Consider the following 26,897-nt stretch of genomic DNA (forward strand, 5'->3'; position numbering starts at 1 on the left):
CCTTTGGACAGAGAATATTTTGCAGCACATTGTGTTTATGCATTTATTGAGAAAATTTAATTTGTTAGGTTATGTGCATGTGTAAATTTCTCCTTGCTGCAGTAAAATATATATCAACACTTCCACTGATAGTATTAAAAGAGATACAAAGTCGCATTTTTAGTTTTTTTAATAACAAACGTGTTATACTTACCAACTATGCAGTAGTTTTCCACAAGCCCCAATCCTCCTTTTTTGGTGTCCCCCGCTGGAGCTCCTGGCTTCTCCTGCCTTTGAGTGCCCTCTTAGCAAGCCGCTTGCTGGGGGGTACTCAGCGTGCTCAGTCCCTTCGTTCTTTTGTCCATCTATTTGATTGACAGCAGCAGGAGCCAATGGCTCCCTCTGCTTTCACTGAGTCCAGTGAGGAGGGAGAGAGAGCAGGGCCGCTTCACTTGCGCACGGCGCTGGACTGATATCAGGATTAGGTAAGTATTCGGGGGAGGGGAGAGCAGAGGGAGCTGCACCTAAAAGTTTTTTAACCTTTAATGCAGAGAATGCATTAAGCTTTACAACCACTCTCATGGATGCCTATAAATAGAGGAGTTTTCTGTTTACACATAAAGTGATAACCTTCATGAGCCTGATAAAAATGATCTGTTTGAAGTGTGGAGAGTGAAATAGGTAATAAAGTTCAGTAGTAGTGTGTAGTTACCATCCTCCTTACCTGAAGGTCAATACTGACCATTTAACATTTTGAAAACAGAAGAAAGTTTTTCTCCCATGAAGAATTCGGTGTTTCCCTTCCTGTGCTCCATACTCATGAGAAAATCGGGAGAATAAGTGGGGACAGCAAATTAATTAGCACAAATGTTAATTCTCTTTTATCTGAATTCTAATTTGCTGCTATAAGATTATTGTTGTTATCCAGGATTTATATAGCATCAACAGTTTGCTCAGTGCTTTACTTAATAAAGGGAGACTATACTGCAACAATACAGTTCAATACAAGAGGGTTAGGAGGGCCCTGCTCCTTGGAGCTTACAATCTAAGAGACGCTCCGCTTTTGTAGTTTTGTTTCCCTGTGTTCCTGATATTTTCCCCAAAACTGTTTATAAATTAATTTTAGGGCTCATTTAGACTATTGTGTTGCAGTAACACACATTGCTACAACATGCGTCAACACATTCATTGTGAATGGCATCCTCAATGTGCTGTTGCAGGAAAAAAAAATGAGTTTAGGTATGTTCCTCTGTGTTGGTAGCCCATTCAGAACGAATGAACTAACTTAATGCAGCACATGTTATAGTGGTGGTAAAGTCTTGTTTGTTTATACCTACAGGTAAGCCTATAATAAGGATTACTTGTACGTACAGTAAATCTATTCTAAACGTTCACCATACCGTACTTTAGTAGCTCCAGTTATGCCAATGGCTCATGCGCATTGTACTCTCCATGGACGGCATGCTGTCCATTGAGAAAGCCATGCCACAGCTGAGACTCCCGTGCGCATGCGTGGGAGTGAAGTCATTGTGGCTCAGCCAGTCAAACAATGTCAGCCTGGGAACCTGGAAAGAAGACTTGGTGAAGATGAAAGCCCTGGGGAGCAGTGACAGCGCTCTGCTGGAGGGCTTCGTTTTCAGGTAAGTTTTTCATAATGCGATGCATACTAGCACAGTGTGCTCATAACTTGCAGGGAGAAGATTATTTTGTTTTATTTTTTGCAGTGTCCTACCACTTTAAAGTGTACTTTTAAAATCATATTCATTTCCACATTGTATTTAAAGTTAAGGATTAGTTCACCTTTTAAAAAAATAATAAATGCACATTTTTTGCAGCTAAAAAAATGTGCATTTGCAATTTTTTTTTGTAGGAGCCTAGAAGGCATTGCACCCATGATCAGCAGAACTCCTGCAGACAGTCAGTGTAAGCTATGTATAGGCAGACAGTTACACTCTCACAGGAAGAATTAATTAACTAATAGAATGCTCAACAGTGCCATGGTAGCTTATTGAGAACTACAACCCGACAGCTGCAAAGGCTGTCGGTACTTGTAGTTGATTAATTCACAGAACTCTATGAATGAAGGATACGGCCGTGTGGGCGGAGCTCTTTTCAAAAAGTGACAGCAGGTACTTCTCGAAGAAAGCTCAAAGCCCAGAGCCATATAAAAGGAGTCACCATGCCGTAAATGGAATTGGGAGCGGCATCTGTAGGCTCGACCTGTCCCAGGAGTCCAGAGTTCACAGAAGGTGTCCTCAGCCACTGCTCCAGTTACACCCAGGTACTACTTCCCATACTGCTGTAATGAGGGGGGGGGTTGAAACATGTAACATGTTCCCAAAGGTAAACTTATCCTTGTCCTTTACATTATTTCCAGCCTATTCCTGTTAATCTGAACAATCTTGAAGTTTGGAAACTTTGTGAAATTCCCCACACATCACACATTTCACAGAGTCTGCCTTCTGAACTACAGAGGTACAGAGGGAGCTTTAGGAGGATAAAGAGGGAGGGAGCTTCAGGAGGATAAAGAGGCAGGGAACTTCAGGAGGATAAAATTAAAATGTATGAGAGAGGAAGCTTCAGGAGGATAAAGAAGGAGGGAGCTTCAGGAGGATAAAGAGGGAGGGAGCTTCAGGAGGATAAAGAGGCAGGGAACTTCAGGAGGATAAAATTAAAATGTATGAGAGAGGAAGCTTCAGGAGGATAAAATTAAAATGTATGCTCTGGCCAAAGATCCACTTTAATGCACAGTTGACCATATAAAGTGTGAAGGAGCCTGAGAGATTTGTCAGAATCTATAGTTTCTGCAAACTGGGATATTAGAAACATGGGATAAGAGAATTGAAATATATGTAAATGAAGTGTTCACACATTCAGCTCCTGGTAGTAAATGCTTTGGCCTGTCTCTGTCCAGTTTATTTACTTGGAGTCTGGGAATCCCAGCCTTGGCAGTTCTCAGACCAGGTTGTGACCAGTGCCAAGTTCAGGGTTTTTACTTGCTCATCCACATGCCAGTTGTCAGGGCAGCTTGATATTTCTGTAAAAGAGGGCCAGTTGTCAGACGTGAGAAAGATACGGCTGGTGCTTACTGGCCATTTATGATGTGTTTTTTGTATTGCAAACATTGTGGTTCATATTTCTGATAGCAAAGTCTGTAGAGCCTGTAGAGCAGTGGTTCTCAACCTTTCTAATGCCGCGACCCCTTAATACAGTTCCTCATGTTGTGGTGACCCCCAACCATAAAATTATTTTCGTTGCTACTTCATAACTGTAATTTTGCAGTGGGAGGACTAGCGCCCCATCACTGATGTCAGTGGGATGAATAGTGTCCCATCGTTGGTATCAGTGGGAGGAATAGTGCCCCATCATTGGTGTCAGTGGGAGGAATAGTGTCCCATCATTGGTGTCAGTGGGAGGAATAGTGCCCCATCATTGGTGTCAGTGGGAGGAATAGTGCCCCATCATTGGTGTCAGTGGGAGGAATAGTGCTCCATCATTGGTGTCAGTGGGAGGAATAGTGCCCCATCATTGGTGTCAGTGGGAGGAATAGTGCCCAATCATTGGCGTCAGTGGGAGGAATAGTGCCCAATCATTGGCGTCAGTGGGAAGAATAGTGCCTCATCATTGGCGTCAGTGGGAGGAATAGTGCCCCATCATTGGCGTCAGTGGGAGGAATAGTGCCCCATCATTGGTGTCAGTGGGAGGAATAGTGTCCCATCATTGGTGTCAGTGGGAGGAATAGTGTCCCATCATTGGTGTCAGTGGGAGGAATAGTGTCCCATCATTGGTGTCAGTGGGGGGAATAGTGCCCCATCATTGGTATCAGTGGGGGGAATAGTGCCCCATCATTGGTATCAGTGGGAGGAATAGTGCCCCATCATTGGTATGAGTGGGAGGAATAGTACCCCATCATTGGTATCAGTGGGAGGAATAGTGCCCCATCATTGGTGTCAGTGGGAGGAATAGTGCCCCATCATTAGTATCAGTGGGAGGAATAGTGCCCCATCATTGGTGTCAGTGGAAGGAATAGTGCCCCATCATTGGTATGAGTGGGAGGAATAGTGCCCCATCATTGGTATCAGTGGGAGGAATAGTGCCCCATCATTGGTATGAGTGGGAGGAATAGCCCCATCATTGGTATGAGTGGGAGGAATAGTGCCCCATCATTGGTGTCAGTGGGAGGAATAGTGCCCCATCATTGGTGTCAGTGGGAGGAATAGTGCCCCATCATTGGTGTCAGTGGGAGGAATAGTGCCCCATCATTAGTATCAGTGGGAGGAATAGTGCCCCATCATTGGTATGAGTGGGAGGAATAGTACCCCATCATTGGTATCAGTGGGAGAAATAGTGCCCCATCATTAGTATCAGTGGGAGGAATAGTGCCCCATCATTGGTGTCAGTGGAAGGAATAGTGCCCCATCATTGGTATGAGTGGGAGGAATAGTGCCCCATCATTGGTATCAGTGGGAGGAATAGTGCCCCATCATTGGTATGAGTGGGAAGAATAGTGCCCCATCATTGGTATGAGTGGGAGGAATAGTGCCCCATCATTGGTGTCAGTGGGAGGAATAGTGCCCCATCATTGGTGTCAGTGGGAGGAATAGTGCCCCATCATTGGTGTCAGTGGGAGGAATAGTGCCCCATCATTGGTATGAGTGGGAGGAATAGTGCCCCATCATTGGTTTGAGTGGGAGGAATAGTGCCCCATCATTGGTATCAGTGGGAGGAATAGTGCCCCATCATTGGTATGAGTGGGAGGAATAGTGCCCCATCATTGGTATGAGTGGGAGGAATAGTGCCCCATCATTGGTGTCAGTGGGAGGAATAGTGCCCCATCATTGGTGTCAGTGGGAGGAATAGTGCCCCATCATTGGTGTCAGTGGGAGGAATAGTGCCCCATCATTAGTATCAGTGGGAGGAATAGTGCCCCATCATTGGTGTCAGTGGAAGGAATAGTGCCCCATCATTGGTATGAGTGGGAGGAATAGTGCCCCATCATTGGTGTCAGTGGAAGGAATAGTGCCCCATCATTGGTATGAGTGGGAGGAATAGTGCCCCATCATTGGTATGAGTGGGAGGAATAGTGCCCCATCATTGGTATGAGTGGGAGGAATAGTGCCCCATCATTGGTGTCAGTGGGAGGAATAGTGCCCCATCATTGGTATCAGTGGGAGGAATAGTGCCCCATCGTTGGTGTCAGTGGGGGGGAGGAATAGTGCCCCATCGTTGGTGTCAGTGGGGGGAGGAATAGTGCCCCATCGTTGGTATTAGTGACACAAATGATGGGGCACTATCCCTCCCACTGACACCAATGATACTTACCTTGCTGACTCCTGCTCCAGCCTGGGCTCGCTCTCTCCCTCTCCCATCTACAGCCTGCATACCTGGCTGCAGCAGCAAAATTTGCACTTACCTGTCAGCTGTCTTCCTTCTCTGGCCTCTCTCTTCACTCGTTCCTGCAGCTCCCTCGATCTTCTTCGATCTCCGCGCGCTGCCGCTCGGCTCCTCCTCTCCAAGCTCCACCTTCTCGCCGGTGATTGGCCGCCTGTGTGCCTCTCCTGAGCTACAGTTCCGGTGGCCAATCAGCGGCGAGGAGGCGGTGACAGGGGCAGCATATCATCCCGCCCACACATCGCCGGAGACAGCAGCGGTGTCTCGGTTCCTAAGACCATCGGAAATATGTGTTTTCCGATGGTCTTAGGCAACCCCTGGGAAATGGTCGTTCGACCCCCAAAGGGGTCGCAACCCCCAGGTTGAGAGCCGCTGCTGTAGAGGAAACAGAGTTAAGTAACCTTACAAAAAAGAAACATTTTCTAACAGAACTGTTATGTCAGCATACTGCAGCATGTGTTGTACTTTAAGGGTTAATTCACCTTTAACAAAAAGCTGTCTATGCAGATAAAGTTGAATAAAGCCCTTGCTATAGGTGTAGGCCATTTATGTACCTCTTGAAGTCTGCCAATCCCTCCACTGGCTTCCCATTGCCCAACAAATAAAATTCAAAACATTAACAATAACATAAAAAAACATTTATAACTCTGCCCCAAATTACATCACCAATCTTGTCTCCAAATATCACCCAAACCATCCTCTCCGCTCCTGCTCTCTAGCTACCTTGTCTCCTCCTCCCATGCTCGTCTCCAGGACTTCTCCAGAGCCTCCCCCATCCTCTGGAACTCTCTACCCCAATCTATCAGGATATCACCTATTCTGCCCACTTTTAGGTGATCTCTGAAAACCTATCTCTTCAGGGAAGCCTATCCTGCCTTCAGCTAATAACGGATATCATAAAAGTGCAGCGCTGTAAACTCATGAAACATAAATATCCTATGTCATACTCGAATATATAAAGTGCAAACTAGTGCATGAATAGTACAATCAAATAAATCACTGAAAGTCCATGACGACCATAAATATTATACAGCAGGCAGTGAAAACTGCTAACGTCCTTTATCCAAGTGTGCAAGGTGCAAACATGCGGTTACCGATGAAGAGAATCCACCGCCTCAGATGGATGTACACTCACCATACTGCAAATAAATCAGCGCATCTGTTTATGTCACACATCTGGGGGTATAATGACTGCTTCGGATTTATCCCTGCAGCTCCATCCACCAGTTGGGGCAGGTGTCATCTAATCCTGGGGTGAATCAGCTCAACCAAAGGAGCCAGAAAGTGCTTATATAGTGTAGTATTTATTGATGAGTTTAAATCACAGTAGTAAGAAAACATCCACGTGGAGAAAATAAATTAATTGTAAAATCAAATACCAAGATGGCTGCCACTGGCAGCGTGACATCAGCAATGTAGGCTTCCAATGCATTTCGTGTGACAGCACGTCCTCAGGGGTATGCCCATTGCCGATGTCTTATGTAAACACCCTTTATATAAGCCCACAAGGTGCCAAATGTCAAATTTACCAGCGTCGTTTTGCTGGTGGTTTTCGGTCACGTGATCAACCGTGGCCATTTTCCTGTAGTCTCCAGTGATTCTATCTTGTCACATTGGAGATCGCAGCCATTTTCTTGTGGTCTCAAGCTGTAACCTATGGTGGCCATTTTCTTGTGGATAATTTACAATGCCTATTCGGTTATAACCAAACATTGTTGGATGTTTGTATTTCCATTTATATTCATTTAATCTCTTTGCGAAATGGTGTTAGAATCTTTCTATCTCTTCACTATATATCTTTGAATCCTGCATTATAGGGATGTATCCTAGATTGTAAGCTCAGAAGAGCAGGGCCCTCGAACCCCTTGTGTATTGCATTGTTACTGTATTGTCTCATGTACTGTCCCCCCACTTTAATGTACAGTGCTGAGCAAACCTTTTGGCGCTATATAAACACTGTATAATAATAATAATGTATGGGAGAGTAATGTTACTTGTGGTTGCCAGAATTACTGCATAACTCCGGGTACAAATTAAGAGTATTAGTATTAATAGGTATATTATTGAAATATGATTAGGAGATAAATATGGAAATGGCTAACAGTAATAAGCACCTTGCAGGTATATACTTGGGCATCATATATAGTTAAAAATTATTATAAATTATATTATGACAATAAACTCATGGTAATACAATATTATAAAATTATTAAGAAGTATTTTATGAATATGTAAAATTCAACATCATATAAAGTCCATATAAAAATTGTTATAAATATGATATTTAAAATCATGAAAAAAATATGAAAATTTATGAGACAAATTGGGTATATAATCGTAAAAAATAATATGAATCCTGGAATTAATTATCTTAAGAGAGGTCCACATATTAAATTAGTAAAAAGAAAACTCATGGTTGATAAAATGATTCTATACATTCATTAGGCCCAGAATTGTTAAACCTTATTCAGAATATATATTACAGGGTGTGGGGACACAGGTACTCAATGCTAGCTAACTTTTGTCTATAAAACAATGGAGTCCTCTGTTCCTCCTACCAGTCCAACCGCACAGTTATTACCTTTTGTACCACCAGCCCCTCCCTCTTAGATTGTAAGCTCCAAGGAGCAGGGCCCTCCTAACCCTCTTGTATTGAACTGTATTGTTGCTTTATTGTCTCCCTTTATATTGTAAAGTGCTGAGCAAACTGTTGGCGCTATATAAATCCTGTATAAAAATAATAATTGCTGCTCACCTCCACCATCAAGGAGTGAGCACTTATATGCTGAGCACAGAGCTCCTGCATCAGGGGAAGGAAAGAGCATGTGAGGAGGTTTGAATCAGAGAGAGAGCTTACATCTGTGATGATGGCGGTGAGCCGTAACAACTAGGCTTTTCTTTGCAACGTCCTAGCAACATCCTGTGAGTATTCCAGTTAGGCTTCATGAGGTACATAAATACCCTTCACTTATAGCAAAAGTGTGTTTTAGCATCTGTGCCTGTATAGGCAGTTTTTTGGTAAAAGGGAACTAACCCTTTAAATTCTTATAGCAACAGGGCACACTTGACATCACAATTGTTTCTCAAGGAAGAAATAGTGTTCACCCACAGCAACCAATACGATTGAGTCCTGAGTGGGAGAATATCAGTTACATTCTGATCAGTTGTTGTGAGATACTATCATTAATTCTGATTTCACAAAATGGCACAGGACAGTGGATTAGTGGTTGGCACTTCTGCATCACAGCACTGGGGTCCTCAGTTCAGATCCCAGCCAGGACGCTGTCTACATGGAGTTTGCATTTTCTCTCTGGGTTCATGTGGGGGTACTCTGGGTACTCCAGTTATGTAGAGACATGCTAGTAGGTTAATTGGTTCCTGTTTAAATTTGCCAAAGTATGTGTATACATAATGTTAAAGAGTAACTCCACTTTCGGTGAGTAAAAAACAATCCCTTCTGGATGATCTATTAACAATGAAGGAATTTTAACAACCTTTGCTGCAAATTTCCTACCTGTTTCTGCTGTTTATTTGACCATGTCCTGTGCAGACTGATTCTGAATGGGAGGGTCTGGTTATTTATATTCACATGGTGTACTCTCAGTATTTTGATGAGAAAAGTTGCATCCCTTAAAAAGCAATTAACCCTTAGGGAGTATCTCACCAAAGCTGACATTTCTGTTGCAGAGAATGCCTAAAATTTGACTTGTGTCTTAGTGTAGACTGGGATCATCAGCGAGCCAAACAAGCAGGGAATTAATTTTTGAGGGCATTATATACACCAACATATTAACATATTGCATTGAATGTTACAGAAAATTACAGAGCTGCAGATTGAAATAAAAATGGAACTATTATTAACATTAAAGAGTAATTCCACTTTTGTTGAGAAAAAAAACATTTCCCTCTGGGTGATCAATGAGCATTGCAAGGATTTTACCAAACTATGTTTCAGATTCTTACCTGTTGTTATTCTGAAGAAATAGCTGTTTGTGTCTATGTAAAAATGAATGTGAATATGAGTGATTTATAATTATCAATTACCTGCTGCACTTGCAGGGTTCTAATGAGGAAAGTGGTATGGTCTGAACCTGTTTGGACGTGATTTTCTTTTTGAGAAATCTCACCAAAATTTAATTTTTTTGCAGGGGATGCCCAAACTCTGACTTGTATCTTAGAGCAGAGTTCTGAAAAAAACAGTAAGCCAATCACACAGTCAGGAAATCACATTTCTGGAGGGTGCTGTGTACACAAATTGTGTACAGAATGCCTCCAGGTTGCCATATTGTATTGCTTTTGCAGAACATCACAACACTGCAGATTGAGAGGAAATGTAATAACATTCAATTACAATATGTGTAGCAATTGAATATGCTATGTATTTTTTATTAACTATTCCCCCAAAAGTGGAGTTACCCTTTATATTACAATATGGCTTGTGTAGCAATTATATATATGCTATATTTTTATTTGTTGTATTTTGTTTCCACAAAAGTTGAGTTACCCTTTAATGAGTATGTTGGTGAGAATTAGGAGTTGATTTACTAAAACTGAAGAGTGCAAAATCTGGTGCAGCTTTGTATAGAGACCAATCAGCTTCCAGGTTTTTTTGCCAAACCTTAATTGAACAAGCTGAAGTTAGAAGCTGATTGGCCACCATGCACAGCTGCACCAGATTTTGCACTCTCCAGTTTTAGTAAATCAACTCCTTAGTATGTAAAGTATTGTGTAACTTGTTGAGGCTATATAACAGCCCGTAATAACTAAATAATACCTTGATAACTTAAGGCTACTTCATAGTTATTGTTGTTTCCTCATCCTTGCAGATGGAAAATTTATAAATGTCTTCTGTCACTTAGCATCATAATTAGCTCTTCTCTTTACTATGTGAATTCTCTGTTTCAGGTGTCAGATGAAAATCCCACACCAAGACAATGGAGGCCTTCATTGTACAGGAAGTGCACAGATATTCCGTGGCTGGTGTTGTTTTTCCTTTTCTGGTCAGGTTTGGTAAGTCATTGTTTTCAAGCAATATGTTCTCAGCTACCTGAATAACTATACTGTGTTGGACTGGCATTTGTCAAATAGCAAACGCAAACAACATTGTATTAGTTTAAATACTACTATAGGTGAAACTTTTTTTTTCTTTTTGGATAAGGTAAGGGAGGGTTGTAACCCCTGTCAGATTTTTTTTTCTTTGCTGTCTGTGTCCCATTGGGGGGATTTTCCCTTCACTTCCTGTATAACAGCCAAAACAGGAAGTGAGAGGAAATCCCTGCAAATAAGGGAATCCCTTGGGCCCCCCCAGGTCACCAGAACTAGTGCTCCATTGGAAGATTCCACCTCATGGTTAGCACTTCCGCCTGGCAGTACTCGAGTCGTCAGTTCGAATCCCAACCACGGCGCCACCTGCCTGGAGTTTGCATGTTCTCCCTGTGCTTGCGTGGGTTTCCTCTGGGCACTCCAAAGACATGCTGGTAGGTTAATTGGATCCTGTCTAAATTGGCCCTAGTATGTGTATGTATGAATGTGAGTTAAGGACTTTAGATTGTACACCCCTTGAGGGTTAGGGACTGATGTGAATGTGCAATATATATGTAATGTGCTGTGTAAATTGATGGCGCTATATAAGAACCTGTAATAAATAAATAAATATTACTTTTCTGGGGACAACCCAAAATTTGGGATTTTCTTTTACTTTCACTTTCAATGAAAATGGTAGACAAATAGACAGGGTGAATCTCCCTAATGGGGACACAGATAGCAAGGTGTTCTAATCCTACTCCACTCTATCCAAAAGTAAAAAAAAAAAATTCCCTTTAGTTATACTTGAAAGTATTGCAGCCTATCAAGAATTGTTTTCCCCACTCAGCTGACAGTTATAAGTTACAGTATTGGTATTTGCTGGTTTTCATTGCCTTTTGCACTAATAGTTATTGCTTTATTTCAGAGTGTTTTGTAGTAGACAAAAAAGATAAATATATTTTTTACTTCCGGTTAGGTATAGACTAGATACACTGAAAAGATAACTCTACCATTGAAGTGTATGTACAGTGGGGATCGAAAGTTTGGGCACCCCAGCTAAAAATTTGTATTAATGTGCATAAAGAAGCCAAGGAAAGATGGAAAAATCTCCAAAAGGCATCAAATTACAGATTAGACATTCTTATAATATGTCAACAAAAGTTAGATTTTATTTCCATCATTTACACTTTCAAAATAACAGAAAACAAAAAAATGGCGTCTGCAAAAGTTTGGGCACCCTGCAGAATTCATAGCATGCATTTGCCAAGCTGAGACCTGCCAGTGTCATGGATTGTTCTCAATCATCGTCTGGGAAGACCAGGTGATGTCAATCTCAAAGGTTTTAAATGCCCAGACTCATCTGACCTTGCCCCAACAATCAGCACCATGGGTTCTTCTAAGCAGTTGTCTAGAAAGCTGAAACTGAAAATAGATGAAGCTCACAAAGCTGGAGAAGGCTATAAGAAGATAGCAAAGTGTTTTCAGATGTCAATATCCTCTGTTCGGAATGTAATTAAGAAATGGCAGTCACCAGGAACAGTGGAAGTTAAAGCAAGATCTGGAAGACCAAGAAAAATATCAGACAGAACAGCTCGCAGGATTGTGAGAAAAACAATTCAAAACCCACGTTTGACTGCACGATCCCTCCAGAAAGATCTGGCAGACACTGGAGTTGTGGTACACTATTCCACTATAAAGAGATACTTGTACAAATATGGTCTTCATGGAAGAGTCATCAGAAGAAAACCTCTTCTATGTCCTCACCACAAAAATCATCGTTTGAACTTTGCAAATGAACATATAGACAAGCCTGATGCATTTTGGAAACAAGTTCTGTGGACCGATGAGGTTAAAATTGAACTTTTTGGCCAGAATGAGCAAAGGTACGTTTGGAGAAGAAGGGGCACAGAATTTAATGAAAAGAATCTCTGTCCAACTGTTAAGCATGGGGTTGGATCAATCATGCTTTGGGGTTGTGTTGCAGCCAGTGGCACAGGGAACATCTCACAACTAGAAGGAAAAATGGATTCAATAAAATTTCAGCAAATTTTGGATGGTAACTTGATGCCATCTGTGAAAAAGCTGAAGTTAAAGAGAGGATGGCTTCTACAAATGGATAATGATCCTAAACACACCTCGAAATCCACGGGGGATTACATCAAGAGGCGTAAACTGAAGGTTTTGCCATGGCCTTCACAATCTCCTGACCTCAACACAATTGAAAATCTATGGATAGACCTTAAAAGAGCAGTGCGTGACAGACAGCCCAGAAATCTCAAAGAACTGGAAGACTTTTGTAAGGAAGAATGGGCAAAGATACCTCAAACAAGAATTGAAAGACTCTTGGCTGGCTACAGAAAGTGTTTACAAGCTGTGATACTTGCCAAAGGGGGCAGTACAAGATATTAGATATGCACATTAATACAAATTTTTAGCTGGGGTGCCCAAACTTTCGATCCCCACTGTATGTATATATTGCCAAAACGTTTTTGTTTTCTTTTGTTTTTCATGGAGTAGGGTAGGGGTAAAACCCATGCCAGGTTATTTCTTGTTTCCTGTCTAGAGACGCAGTAGGTAAGAGGACATCTCCCAAAGTGAAGGGATTTTCCCTCTTAGACAGTTGTCCCTGGAGCAGATAAAATTTTGGATATACTGAGGACAGTAGTCACCAGCACAAATAGAGAGGGTGGAACTGCTCAATGGGGACACAGGCAGCAATAAAAACTTGTATCTAATCCTTCCCCACTCTAATCAAAACTAAAAAAAAAAGTTTTGCCAAGACTGACACTTAAATTAACTAATCTTTAATGACCTTTGAGAGAGACGGCCCCATACAAGTCTTTCGGAACTGGTTTTGCAGGCACAGATAATGAAGGTTCAACCATCTCTATTTTTAGAAGTATACAAACCAATTTGATTTAGTATTTTTCTTTTTTCTTGTATTTTGTTATCCAGAAAATGATTATATGATATTCCTGTATGCTTACAAAGTGTGTCCGGTAAAGATATGAAATAAGCTGGACTTGCTCATGGCAAGAGGTGATACATTCCCCCTGCTTGTGTTAAGTAAAACAAATATATCCCATTACTTCATCTCTTTAAATAGATACCCCATTCACAGGCTGACAGTTAACTCAGTTAACTATTTAAACACACCTGGAGCGTGGTGCATGTTCATGGAGTGTACACACTAATGTGAAACTGCTGAATTTTGTTATTTTTGGAAGTAGCTATATAATAAAACAAACATACTGTATATGAACAACTGCCATTCATTCTCTACTTTTTGCTGTGGTTATCCTTGTATTGAAGAATTACACCTCATTTCCTGTAGTCACCAAGACAAGAAGTGTGGGGACAATGGGGACACAGCTAACAATAAAATACTTTTTCTTTAGTAAAGTGGGGTTGAGAGCTGGAATTTTATACAGCCCGTGTCCTCACTTGGGAGATTCCTTTCACTTCCTGTCTTTTTGACCACTGTCAGTGAGTGAGGTACACAGACAGCATTAAAAGTCTGCCTTTGCTACTCCCCTTCTAAATCCGCTAGTAGCCTGAATGGCCCTGGCATTTGTACAGTCTGGGTCACTGACCTGGGGCAAATATGCAGTAAGTCAGGACTTCTGATCAGTGGACTCAAAGCATTGAAATCTTGGAATAAGCATTACAGCCAGCCAGTGATTTTTTTTCCAAAAGGTGTCTGAAAAGCATTCTAGAAATTTCTCTCGGCACAGGTCTCCTGTATGGTTTTAGGTCTGGGTTTTTCTTAAATTATTTATTTATTTCAGGTACTTATATAGCGCCGTCAATTTACGCAGCGCTTTACATATATATTGTTCATTCACATCAGTCCCTAACCCTCAAGGAGCATACAATCTAAGGTCCCTAACTCACATTCATACATATCCATACTAGGGACAATTTAGACAGGAGCCAATGAACCTACCAGCATGTCTTTGGTGTGTGGGAGGAAAACGGAGTACCCGGAGGAAACCCACGCAGGCACAGGGAGAACATGCAAACTCCAGGCAGGTGGTCCTGTAGTTGGGATTTGAACCGATGACCCTAGTACTGCCAGGTGGAAATGCTAACCATTTAGCCACTGTGCTGCCCAATTATAAATACATTTTTTAAACAGTCTATCCCATTGTCTGGATCGAAACCTCAGAATCAGACATTTGATAAGGGTTTTAGTTCAACACACCTAAAACATAATCATGCCAATTATGTGAAAAAAACTATAGCTCTACCTACTGCCTGAATAAAAATTATTATTTCCCAGGTTTTCCTTTCATTCTCTTTTGCCTCCCCCCATCTTTTTCAATTTTTAGAGACGTTGACAGGCCTGTGAATGAGTCTTGTTCAGTGGCTGTACTGCCTGCCAAACATTACAGGAGGGATCATTTTTGCCGCATGTGAACATCCTCATCCGCTCCTTTTGCACCTTAACAGGGATGGTAAAAACACAGCTCAATCACGTATATTTATGACCCAATACCCATCTGCAAGTCTAAGTGAGCCCTTGCAGTGAGAGAATGTCTGTGGAAGCAAAGGAAGGTCAAAGGCAGTGGTGATACTGGACTAACAAGCCCATGATGGAGCAGAGACTACAAACAAATTGTCTGTAATATAATTTTAATACATTTTGGGATCACGCAATGATAAACGGACAGGTTAACGTCCATAAACCCAAGCTTGCTTTTTTGGCCTTATTTAAACATTGCATCATAATTTCACAAGTCTTACAGTCTCCCCCACAAGATACCTTCTAGTAAATTCTGTGTATAAATCTGAAACTATGTATAAAATTATTGTAACAATCTATATTATTATTATTATTATTATTAATAATAAACAGTATTTATAAAGTGCCGATAGTTCGCTCAGCGCTGTACATTACAAAGGGGGACAGAACATGTGATAGAACAATACCAATACAATGCAAAACATGAGGGGATTGAGGGCCCTGCTCTTTCGAGCTTACAATCTTGGAGGGAAGGGATGGTGGCACAGGAGGAGATAGCTGTCGGGGATGGAGTGGTAGGAAGAGTGGAGGAGGTCGGCAAGTTAGCAAGGGATGGGGTAGGCTTCCCTGAAGAGATGGGTTTTCAGGGTGCGCCTAAAGGAGAGGAGAGTAGGTGATAATCTGATGGGTTGGGGCAGGGAGTTCCAGAGGATGGGTGACACTCAGGAGAAGTCCTGGAGACTGGCATAGGAGGAGGAGACCAGGGAACTAGAGAGAAGGAGGTCTCGTGAGGAGCGGAGTGTGCGTGCTGGGCGGTACTTGGATATTAGCTCAGTGATGTAGTTCGGGGCAGTATGGTGGACAGCTTTGTACGTCAGTGTTAGGATTTTGAATTTGATCCGTTGCGCAATCGGAAGCCAGTGGAGGGATTGGCAGAGGGGGTGGCGGAGATGGAGCGGTTGGAAAGGTGAATGAGTCTGGCTGCCGTATTCAGGATCGACTTAATTATAAATGTAATTATAAAATGTAGCAAGGGACTACAAAAAAATGATTACAATTACAGTAGTCACTTTGTTGAGTATTGATACTCTATATAATACTTAGTTGCAAAGTTGCACATCATACGATAGCAGCATTTCATATTACTGTGGTTAGGTATAATGAACATTCCATTATTAGCATAGATTTCAGTCAGTGCTTCCTAGCAACATCCCATGGTTTTATATTAAGGTGAAAACAATGAAACAAAACAGATTACGGAAGACATCATCTAAAAGGGTGGAGGTCTTCACCACTCAATCCGAGTGCTCTTTACTGAAGCCAGACTGCTAAAAGCTGTGATTTGATTTTATATCCGTTGCAGTTTTCTTAAATATCCCCAAAAGTACCTGCCAGCTGGACTCTGTCTGATATATCTGGGGTTTTTTCTGATGTATCCAGAGTACATGCCAGTTATGACAGTAACCATTCAGTCATCTTTTCTTGTCTCTGAAACTTGGTATTTACCAGATATTAAATTAACAACTGAAACAGAAAAGATATGTAACCAATACATTTAGCTGTATACATACATTGTAAATTCATAAAAAATATATAATCTTTAATGCTCTTTTTTGGTGGGAACTTCTTTTCTCCAACATTACTTTTAATTGTGTATGAGCAGCTTTTTCCATAAATGAATCAGTTTTCTATTTTCTCCATTAGCTATGATTTTGCAAGTGTACAATGTTCTTTCTTTCCATTTGGTCATCTCGGAAAAGGCAAGCCCTCTGTTAACTCCCTCATATTACTTCCTGGAAAGTTGCTGTTTTCCTTAGACATTCTTAATTTAAACTTAAAGGTGAAGTTCTGGAAGATATAAAAAAAACACCATTCAGTGCAGTTATTGATTTTGTATTAACATATATAGCTGGCAAAGATACCTGAATCTGTCTTGATAGCACAAATCTGTAATCCTGTGCACAGCTGCACTTAGACTAGGAGAGGGAGTAGCAACACTAGGAGCCAGTGCCGACAGGAGGAGGAGAGAGCAGAATGATGATCTCATCAGTGTCCTGCTGCTGCATGTTCAGATACACTTTTGGTACAGGCCTAGACCAGGATGTATTACTCAACCTAGATTGTCAGCTCCAAGAAGCAGGGCCCTCGAACCCCTCGTGTATTGTATTGTATTGTTACTGTACTGTCTTGTGTACTGTCTCCCATTATAATGTACAGCGCTGAGCAAACCGTTGGCGCTATATAATTACTGTATAATAATAATAATAACTGCAGCATAGATCTCACAGAATTTAGGACATGGCTATGCAGAAGTGTGCCATAGCTCTATTTATTACTAAAGGTAGAGTTGAAGGCTGCCATGAGTATGGTTCCCCAGAGAAATTAATGAAAAGAAAGTTATTTAAAGCTTAAAATAGTGTTCAACAAGAACAGATTTTACCCTGTATTATAACCTTTACTCAAGAGTTGTTTTTAACAACTGAGTGCAACCTGCCATGTAAAATACCTCCCTTCCTGTTCCAGGAATAATCGCTGTGTAGCTGTGGATGGTGCTGCACAGCCTCTGCTTAGAAAATGTCTCCGTTGGGTGCTCACAAGGGCTGTGCAGTGCCCAGTTTGGCCACACAGACAATATCACTGGATTTGGGAAGAAAGCAAATATTTTACATGGCAAGCTGCACTGGTAGAAAGAAGGGGTGTGAACAGAAATGTAATACTTGCTTTTCCTACCATTAGTGGGTCAGCAGCTTTTGTCAAGCTGTGCAAACTCCTCAGATTTTTGCATCATAACCCCCTTTCTGACCATATTATCTCTTAAAGGATAAATTAAATTTTCATAACATGTTACACCCATATCCACCAGCCCCCTCAAATACACAGTATTCTTTGAATGAGAAAACTACAAGCCCCTGGTAGCGTTTGCTGCTGTCGGCTGGTAGTTCTCAATGAACTGCCGGAGCACTGTGGAGCAGGGGTGGACTGACAGCTCATGGGGCCCCCGGGCAATAGGGGATCATGGGGCCTCTGTGTCCTTCCCCAAACTCAAAACAGCCTATGAAAAAGGTACCAGGGGCATCTCATGGGGCCCCCTACTGACCCCGGGCCCTCGGGCAGTGCCCGAGTTTCCAAATGGTCAGTCCGCCCATGCTGTGGAGTGCTATCGTAGTTCATCTAGTCTTCCTGTCAGTGAGTATCTGCTTGCCCGTACAATGTACAGACACACTGACTGGTCTGCAGGAGACTTACATGGCACCAGAGATCTGCTGATCGCTGGTGCAATGCTTTAGAAGCTCCAACTGCAAAAAAAAGTGAATTTATTATTTTTTGTTAAAATGTGAACTTGTCTTTTAAACATCAGCAATTAAAAAGGAGAGCTTGACACAAGTGACATATTTATTATAGTATTTCTCATGCTGCTAGGGGAATGGAGGTCAGTCAAGGCTGAAAATAACATCAACAGAAGGTCTTTGGTGTTTATTTAACCGGTACTCCTTTATGGCTTTGTTTGTTTAAACTCTAATTCATCACAGAGTAGTAGTTTAAGCTCATGTATTGTTTGAAAGTAACTTATAAAATGGGACTCTGTATTTAAAGAAGAGATAATAAGAGTGTTTTCTCGATTTTTTGCAGATGTTCATCAGTGGATATTCGTTAACAGCCGGAGCTGCAGAGAGACTTGTATTTGGTTATGATAGTTATGGAAATGTGTGTGGGAGACGGAACTCTCCCATCCCTAATGCTCCTTTTTCTGGAAAAGATATGACTAACAGAAAGTACGTATTGAAATCTCCTCTTTTATTCTTGGGTTAACCTTCCTTGAGCCGGCATCCCTTATCTTATGTGAATATGGACAGAGGTCATCTCTGTTTACAGTGAAATCTGGCAAACTCTTAGTAAAGTTTGTATTAGGGTAAACCTAATTCAATGACTAATGCCTCAGAGGGGGTGCACACAAATATTGGAGAGGATTACTGTGTAGTAAGGGAGTGGTGACTAGGATTACCTCCTTGCATTTAGGGAAAAGTGTAAGAAGAGTATTGCTGTATTCATTAAAACTTAAGATTGATATTTTACATCTGTATATACTATGTCATAAACATTTTGTGAACTTGTGACTTCAATATCCTAATGGTGTAAAAAACAGAATTACATTTTTCTACGGTAAAAGTCTCATAGACCATGGGTTACACAATGTTGGTATTTGGAGGAAAGACCTATCTGCATTTCTTAGCAGCAAAAAATTAGAATTATAGTTGGAGAATCAGTAGTTGTACCCCAGCACACACCGTGTTTTTCATACTTCGAATAAAGGAGGCCCATTAGTGTTCATTAGAGCATTCACCTCTTGTTCATATTAAAAATGTGTAACGGGCCCTCTTTACCATATGTGTAGTTAGGTGAGCTCCCATCAACTATGATATGTCACAGTGGTCTGTGATTACAAGAGTATTAGCTAATTAAATCCACAAGTTCCCATGAGGATGCCTTATCTCTGGGATCCAAAGCAATCCTTACTGCAATTATTAAATATAATCATTATATCTATTTTAAGTACAGTCTTTATTCAGACTTATTTTTAAATATCCAAAAGAGAGAGAGGAAGCTTGACTGGTTTCCTCCTAGTATTCTATCAACTAATACTAATGTATTGTTAAAAGAGAGCAATCTGCTACACCACAATAACAATAGAAATTTAGGAGGAAACATTTCAGACACTTATTACAAGAGTCTGAGGTGTTTTATCTGTCTTTACAAAGGCAGTATCATTACAGCCTCATTTTAGAATAATCTAAAGATTAGGTCAGAATTCCCAACTCCCCAAATAATGTTACTTTCACGTCCATTGAGAGATACAGGAAGTCATCAGCCTTTGGGTTGTACTGCCACATATAAGAGGATTGGACATTGGCAAACAAAAAACTGTAAAGACTGTAGGCCAGCTCAGGCTAACCCTTTCCACTACAAGCATGCCTCAGTTTGTTTGCTTGTGTCCTAGGATGGATATCTTTTTTTTCAACATCTGCTGTATAAAAGACTAACTTATGTTATCTAAGCACCCTGTTGCCTTCTTCAGTTTTTTCTTTTCAATGTAGATCCTTCTGTACATCAGATAAGACAGGATCAAACATCCTTTTTACACAATGCGCAGGTTCATACCTTTAGGTTGCACAGCGAGTATAACAAGCATGCTTTACTGCACATACAGACTGATTTTACTATTGTGAGTTTAGTGACACTTTAACATGAAACTGCCAGAATGCCCTCAGAGACAGAAAAGATTATATAGGAGGTTATATTAATGAAGCTGCTTCACCTTCCTGGGTATATTAAAAGAGCTTATCTATTTTAATAGTTATTCTTTAAACAAAATCTCTAACATATGACCTACAGTCAGGTCCATAAATATTGGGACATGGAGACAATTCTAACATTTTTGGCTCTATACACCACCACAATGGATTTGAAATGAAATGAACAAGGTGTGCTTTAACTGCAGACTGTCAGCTTTAATTTGAAGGTATTTACATCCAAATCAGGTGAACGGTGTAGGAATTACAACAGTTTGCATATGTGCCTCCCACTTGTTAAGGGACCAAAAGTAATGGGACAATTGGCTTCTCAGCTGTTCCATGGCCAGGTGTGTGTCATTCCCTCATTATCCCAATTACAATGAGCAGATAAAAGGTCCAGAGTTCATTTCAAGTGTGCTATTTGCATTTGGAATCTGTTGCTGTCAACTCTCAAGATGAGATCCAAAGAGCTGTCACTATCAGTGAAGCAAGCCATCATTAGGCTGAAAAAAACAAAACAAACCCATCAGAGAAATAGCAAAAACATTAGGCGTGGTCAAAATAACTGTTTGGAACATTCTTAAAAAGAAGGAACGCATCGGTGAGCTCAGCAACACCAAAAGACCCGAAAGACCACGGAAAACAACTGTGGTGGATGACCAAAGAATTCTTTCCTTGGTGAAGAAAACACCCTTCACAACAGTTGGCCAGATCAAGAACACTCTCCAGGAGGTAGGTGTATGTGTGTCAAAGTCAACAATCAAGAGAAGACTTCACCAGAGTGAATACAGAGGGTTCACCACAAGATGTAAACCATTGGTGAGCCTCAAAAACAGGAAGGCCAGATTAGAGGTTGCCAAACGACATCTAAAAAAGCCTTCACAGTTCTGGAACAACATCCTATGGACAGATGAGACCAAGATCAACTTGTACCAGAGTGATGGGAAGAGAAGAGTATGGAGAAGGAAAGGAACTGCTCATGATCCTAAGCATACCACCTCATCAGTGAAGCATGGTGGTGGTAGTGTCATGGCGTGGGCATGTATGGCTGCCAATGGAACTGGTTCTCTTGTATTTATTGATGATGTGACTGCTGACAAAAGCAGCAGGATGAATTCTGAAGTGTTTCGGGCAATATTATCTGCTCATATTCAGCCAAATGCTTCAGAACTCATTGGACGCCGCTTCACAGTGCAGATGGACAATGACCCAAAGCATACTGCAAAAGCAACCAAAGAGTTTTTTAAGGGAAAGAAGTGGAATGTTATGCAATGGCCAAGTCAATCACCTGACCTGAATCCGATTGAGCATGCATTTCACTTGCTGAAGACAAAACTGAAGGGAAAATGCTCCAAGAACAAGCAGGAACTGAAGACAGTTGCAGTAGAGGCCTGGCAGAGCATCACCAGGGATGAAACCCAGCGTCTGGTGATGTCTATGCGTTCCAGACTTCAGGCTGTAATTGACTGCAAAGGATTTGCAACCAAGTATTAAAAAGTGAAAGTTTGATTTATGATTATTATTCTGTCCCATTACTTTTGGTCCCTTAACAAGTGGGAGGCACATATGCAAACTGTTGTAATTTCTACACCGTTCACCTGATTTGGATGTATATACCCTCAAATTAAAGCTGACAGTCTGCAGTTAAAGCAAATCTTGTTCGTTTCATTTCAAATCCATTGTGGTGTATAGAGCCAAAAATGTTAGAATTGTGTCCATGTCCCAATATTTATGGACCTGACTGTATGTCAATGGACAAATGCAGTGTAATTTTAATATAAGTTGGAGATACTCCCCAGAACATTCCGAATTTGTTAACAGGTGCATTCAACCTCCTTCTGACCCGCGTTTTACTTGCTTTATGCAGGCACTTGCAGAGAGCTCCGCTATTATATTTGACATGCAAAAGTATTGTGGTTGCAACAATGTATCCATTTGTATCAATTTTGGATACAGATGTTTTTATTCGGATACAAATAGATACATTGTTGCAACCACAATACGTTTTCATGTCAAATATAATAGCGGACTGGAATTCTTCTTCCTCTTCTTCTTTTTCTTCCTCTTCCTCTTCTTCTTCCTCCTCCTCCTCCTTCCTCCTTCTTCCTTCTTCCTTCCTCTTCCTCCTCTTCTTCTTCCTCCTTCTTCTTCTTCCTCTTCTTCTTCCTCCTCCTCCTTCTTCCTCCTTCTTCTTCTTCCTCCTCCTCCTCCTCCTTCTTCTTCTTCTTCTTCCTCCTCCTCCTCTTTCTTCTTCTTCTTCCTCCTCCTCTTCTTCTTCTTCCTCCTCCTTCTTCTTCTTCTACTTCTTTCTCCTCCTCTTCTTCTTCTTCTTCCTCTTCTTCTTCCTCCTCCTTCTTTTTCTTCTACTTCTTCCTCCTCCTCCTCTTCTTCTTCCTCTTCTTCTTCCTCCTCCTCCCTCTTCTTCCTCTTCCTCCTCCTCCTTCTTCCTCTTCTTCTTCCTCTTCCTCCTCCTCCTTCTTCCTCTTCTTCCTCCTCTTCTTCCTCTTCTTCTTCCTCTTCCTCCTCCTCTCTTCTTCTTCCTCCTCTCTTCTTCTTCTTCTTCTATTTCCTCCTCTCTTCTTCTCTCTTCTTCTTCCTCCTCTCTTCTTCTTCTCCTTCCTCCTCTCTTCCTCTTCTTCTTCTTCCTCCTCTCTTCTTCTTCTTCTCCTTCCTCCTCTCTTCCTCTTCTTCTTCCTCCTCTTCTTCTTCCAGGTCACAGCTCATGTGCAGATTTTATTATCGGTAAAATGTTTGGCCGATTTGACCATCATTGCCGGGGAAATCGGCCTATTGGTTTTCAACTTTACAGATAAAAAAAGTTGTGGTGGGTAAGGTGGCCTGTGCACAGAAAAATTAGGACATCACTGACAGAACAACTCTTTATCTTTATAGCATAATTTTACAGATCTTTTTTTTGGGGGGGGGGGTTGACCGCCCTGGCCCCAAGCATCATCTATCTAATACATTAATGGAATCGGTTTTGGTGGAATTTTGGGATAATGTAATTCAATCTGGAGGAGATGTTAACCTCAGAACAATATAGATCATGTCAATGCTTTTGTCTTTTTACAGACATGTTTTCTTTTTGAATTCATGCAACTTGAAATTCAAAAACCTTAAGATCAATTCCACTGCATTGTGTGTAAGAAGTTGCCCTCAGGAAAAGCTGACCACTTTGCAGGACCTGCTGCAGTTTGCAAAGAATAATGGTAAGCAGTGATTATTCTGGGCATTAATATTCATCAGATGTACTAAGGCTTCTGTACTTTGTGTTTTATGAATGTTACTTGGGATAGAAGTGGAAGAGAAGTAATTTTCTATTACGTGAGAGGGGAATTGGACATTTATTAATTCTTCACAGAATTTTGGGTGAACTTATTTTGTAAGGAAATGTGAGATTCCTCAGTTGTGTGGCAAACACAAGTCCAGGTATGTCAGAAAAAAATGATTCCCTGCAGTCTGGGCTGCAGCAACTTTTTATTGTATATTTAATAGCAACAGGGGTCACCAATGACATGATTCACTTAAAAAAGTACATATGCATGCTCCATACATGTGATTTAGTGGAACATTAGTTTTAAGCTCAAAGAAGTGAAGATCCCAAATTCCCTAAAATATTAAAAAATGTGCTAAAATATAAAGTGACCCTAACACTAGTAAAAATGTCCTTCCTAAACATGTAACCCCCCTCTAAAATGTAATCCGTAACCCAGCTCCTAGCAGCTTATTGAACCCTAACATTTAACTCTAATATCTAAACTGACATCTAAATTTAGTCCCTAAAGTGGTTGTAAGCTTCAGACATGAAATATGAACAAAGCATATCCCTCTATAATGTGTGCTTGTCTCAATTAAGAGCACTAAGTGTCATTTCTGTCTGTTGCCTTGTTCCTCTGCTATCAGCATGAATCACTTCTGACAATTTTCCTGATGCCAAGAGAAAAATGGTGACGGGGAAGGAAACTTCAGCAGATTGACAGCCTCAGCTCTGTTCCTGTAGCTGTGTGGAGAGGGTGTTTCCTTCCCTCCAATCAGCTCTCAGAGCTCTCCTCACTGATCTCTGCAGTGTGTAATTTCAGCTCCCCGCTCCTTTTTTTCTGAACTCTTAGACAAGCTTTATAAATCCAGTACTTTGGATGAATGTAGAAAAGCAAAGACTTCAGAAAACTAGTGCCACTTATGTAGGAGGATTTGTTTAATTTGTTTATCTATATGTGTCACCTGAGGCCAGTCAGAATACTGCTGTAAGGACACTCAAATAAGTGGTTTACCACAAACCTGATTAGAATATAGAAAAATAAAGGTTAACCTTCTCCAATAGCACAATGTAGTATATAGCAATGTTTGTGCATGTTCCAGTATTCCAAATAGTAAAAATCACTTTCTGTCAAAATTTGTGGCTGGTGGGCTATAAGCTCAGCACATAGCATGTCATTTCCAGCCTTATGTTGGCCACATGTAACTCCAGTTTCCATGTCAAATCCAGAGTAATCTCTCAGCACTGCCAGTAGGGAAAATGATACATCATACCAGCAGGGTGACAGAGCACAAAGCATCTTACCAGCGGCGTGAGTGAACTTTCGCAGGAGTGTATAGAAGTATCCGCTGTGCAGGATGGTTCTGCATAGAAAATAAATGTAGAGGGCTGACAACACTAATAGGAAATATAATTCCTATGCAGCAAAACCGCATACTCGGCATTGAAACAGAAATAGGGATGTGAGGATTGATCTGACCAATGAGCAGATACATTTTAGTTATCCATAATGAAATTAAAAAGGTTTTGCCTGGAATTTCACTTAATTCTAATGTTAGGAAGACAGGAAAAAGTGTGAAAACAACAGACACCAGCTGGTAGATGACAGAATAGTGCGTCTTTTCAAAATGAAAACTTCCCCAGGCATTTCAAATGGGTGTGACATAAATGATTTAAGTGGGATTAGCCTTAGAGATATTTTTTCATGTTGAAGCAGAAGTCAGGGCTCCAGACCAAACACGTTCAGCAGAGAACTGAAAACCTGTACTTGAAAATGAATAGTGAAAGTACTTAAAAATCGTCTTTTGAAATGAGGTCACATGATCCTGCTATCCTGCCTCCTTTTTAATAAGATGCAGTAAAGGTAGAGGGATCACTGCAGAGGCAACACATCTAATAGGAGACTTACTTAGCAAAGCATTTCGGAATGACATAGGGAAGGACTAAGCTGTTACTTAAAGTGGGGAAAAAAAACTAAATATAAGTATTCCTAAAAATTTATGTATTCTTACCTATCCTTCCTACCATGTATAAAAAAGATCTGGATACTTACCTACTACTGTCCAATCTTGTAATCCTGCAGCTTTGTGAGTGCTTGACACCAGCTCTGAATTCCAGTAGCCATGATGTCACTTATTGGCTCCTTGTTGGCGCACCCTCCTCTCCCCTGCAGCAGCTGCTCACTGACACAGGTCAACTGAATCTGTGGGATCACATGACTGGACTTTAGTGGATTAGAACTAGGTATGTAGATCTTTTTTGGACAGGTTAAGCAGGATAGATAAGAGTAGGGGGGAGGAAACATTTTAAGAAAATATAGTTAGGCTTTTCTTTCACTTTAAAGAGGAACTTCACTCTCCTTTTATTTTCCTGGGTTGTCTTTAAAACACATATTTGCGCAACCAGCAAATCCAGTAGTGTCCTGCCGTAATCTGCCAAAGGCCACCACACGTTTCATCCTGCCCTAGGGGCAGTCTGCCACTCCTAAGTCCTAGCAGCTGGCCTTCTGATGATGCTCTGCTGCACATGCACAGTGTTCTACATAGCCCCAAAGCCTCCTGGGATGCATGACAGGGGTAACTTTGAAAGCTATGGGCAACTGGAAACATTCTCGCCTAGGCGAGAAAGGTTGAAGTGGCAACTGCACTTTTCAGAAAAAGGTATTTCCCCTGCAAAAAAAGGAAAAAACAAAAAAAATTAATTATGATTTCCTGAAGGGGAAGGAAAGTAAGATTCTCTAAAATGGGATTTAAGGCCCTCTGTAACCTTTGTGGGAAGGAGGGATAGAGCAACACTGATGTCATTTGAGGAGTCCATCTCTAATGAAGTTGCATAATCACAGCCATCTGTTTTAGTACCTAATATAGCAAGAATGTTGGATGAAAGCATATAATCTGTAACATATAAGACACATTTATTATGGGTAAGGATTGCTACAAAAAGAAAAAAAAATACCTTGAAATCCACTTTTAAGGGCTTATTACACTAGTAGTTAGGGGTGGTAAAACCTTGTGGTTGAATCCACTTGATAAAATGTGTCACACTTGGGAGAAAGCTGTGGGAATCTTGTGTGAAAACATTATAAATACACCACAATTGTATGCATGCTAAGTATTGTATACATTTGTAGGTATTTATGACCTCTCCAAGAGATCATGAATTTACAGCACCTTCATCTCCCTTTTCTCCTTAGACGACAGGTGCATTATTTTTTCTGGAAGTCATCCTGGGTCAGAATCTGCTTCTCGCACAAGATTCAGACCCATAGGTGACACAGTCCTGGTGCCTATACAGGAATCCAGCCTTTCTCAATGTCTTACTCTTAAAGAACCCTTGAAAAACTCAGGAACTCCTAAGAATTATTTTTAGATGTATAGCTCACGACAGCATAATCGCTAGTTGTACACATAATAATAAATGAAAGAATAAGTTATAAAATTCTGCTTATTAATTTAATTAATTTAACTTTGCAAATATTTATCAGAAACAG

At 41.0% G+C, this 26,897-nt stretch overlaps 1 protein-coding gene across 3 annotated transcripts in view; it reads left to right on the forward strand.

Annotated features, from left to right (window-relative positions):
• SLC44A3 (solute carrier family 44 member 3) overlaps nt 1-26,897 on the forward strand; it is a 152,558-nt gene that overhangs the window by 12,344 nt on the left and 113,317 nt on the right. For all 3 annotated transcript variants that reach the window (XM_089677272.1, XM_089677271.1, XM_089677270.1), the window contains exons 3-5: nt 10,276-10,380; nt 18,491-18,633; nt 23,224-23,360. In XM_089677272.1, coding sequence (XP_089533398.1) covers nt 10,276-10,380; nt 18,491-18,633; nt 23,224-23,360 — 385 coding nt within the window. The remainder of the gene's footprint in view (nt 1-10,275; nt 10,381-18,490; nt 18,634-23,223; nt 23,361-26,897) is intronic.

Source organism: Staurois parvus, unplaced genomic scaffold (genome assembly GCF_062004578.1).
Source record: "Staurois parvus isolate SC_StPar_1 unplaced genomic scaffold, SC_StPar_1.0 ptg000183l, whole genome shotgun sequence".
Lineage (NCBI taxonomy): Eukaryota > Metazoa > Chordata > Amphibia > Anura > Ranidae > Staurois > Staurois parvus.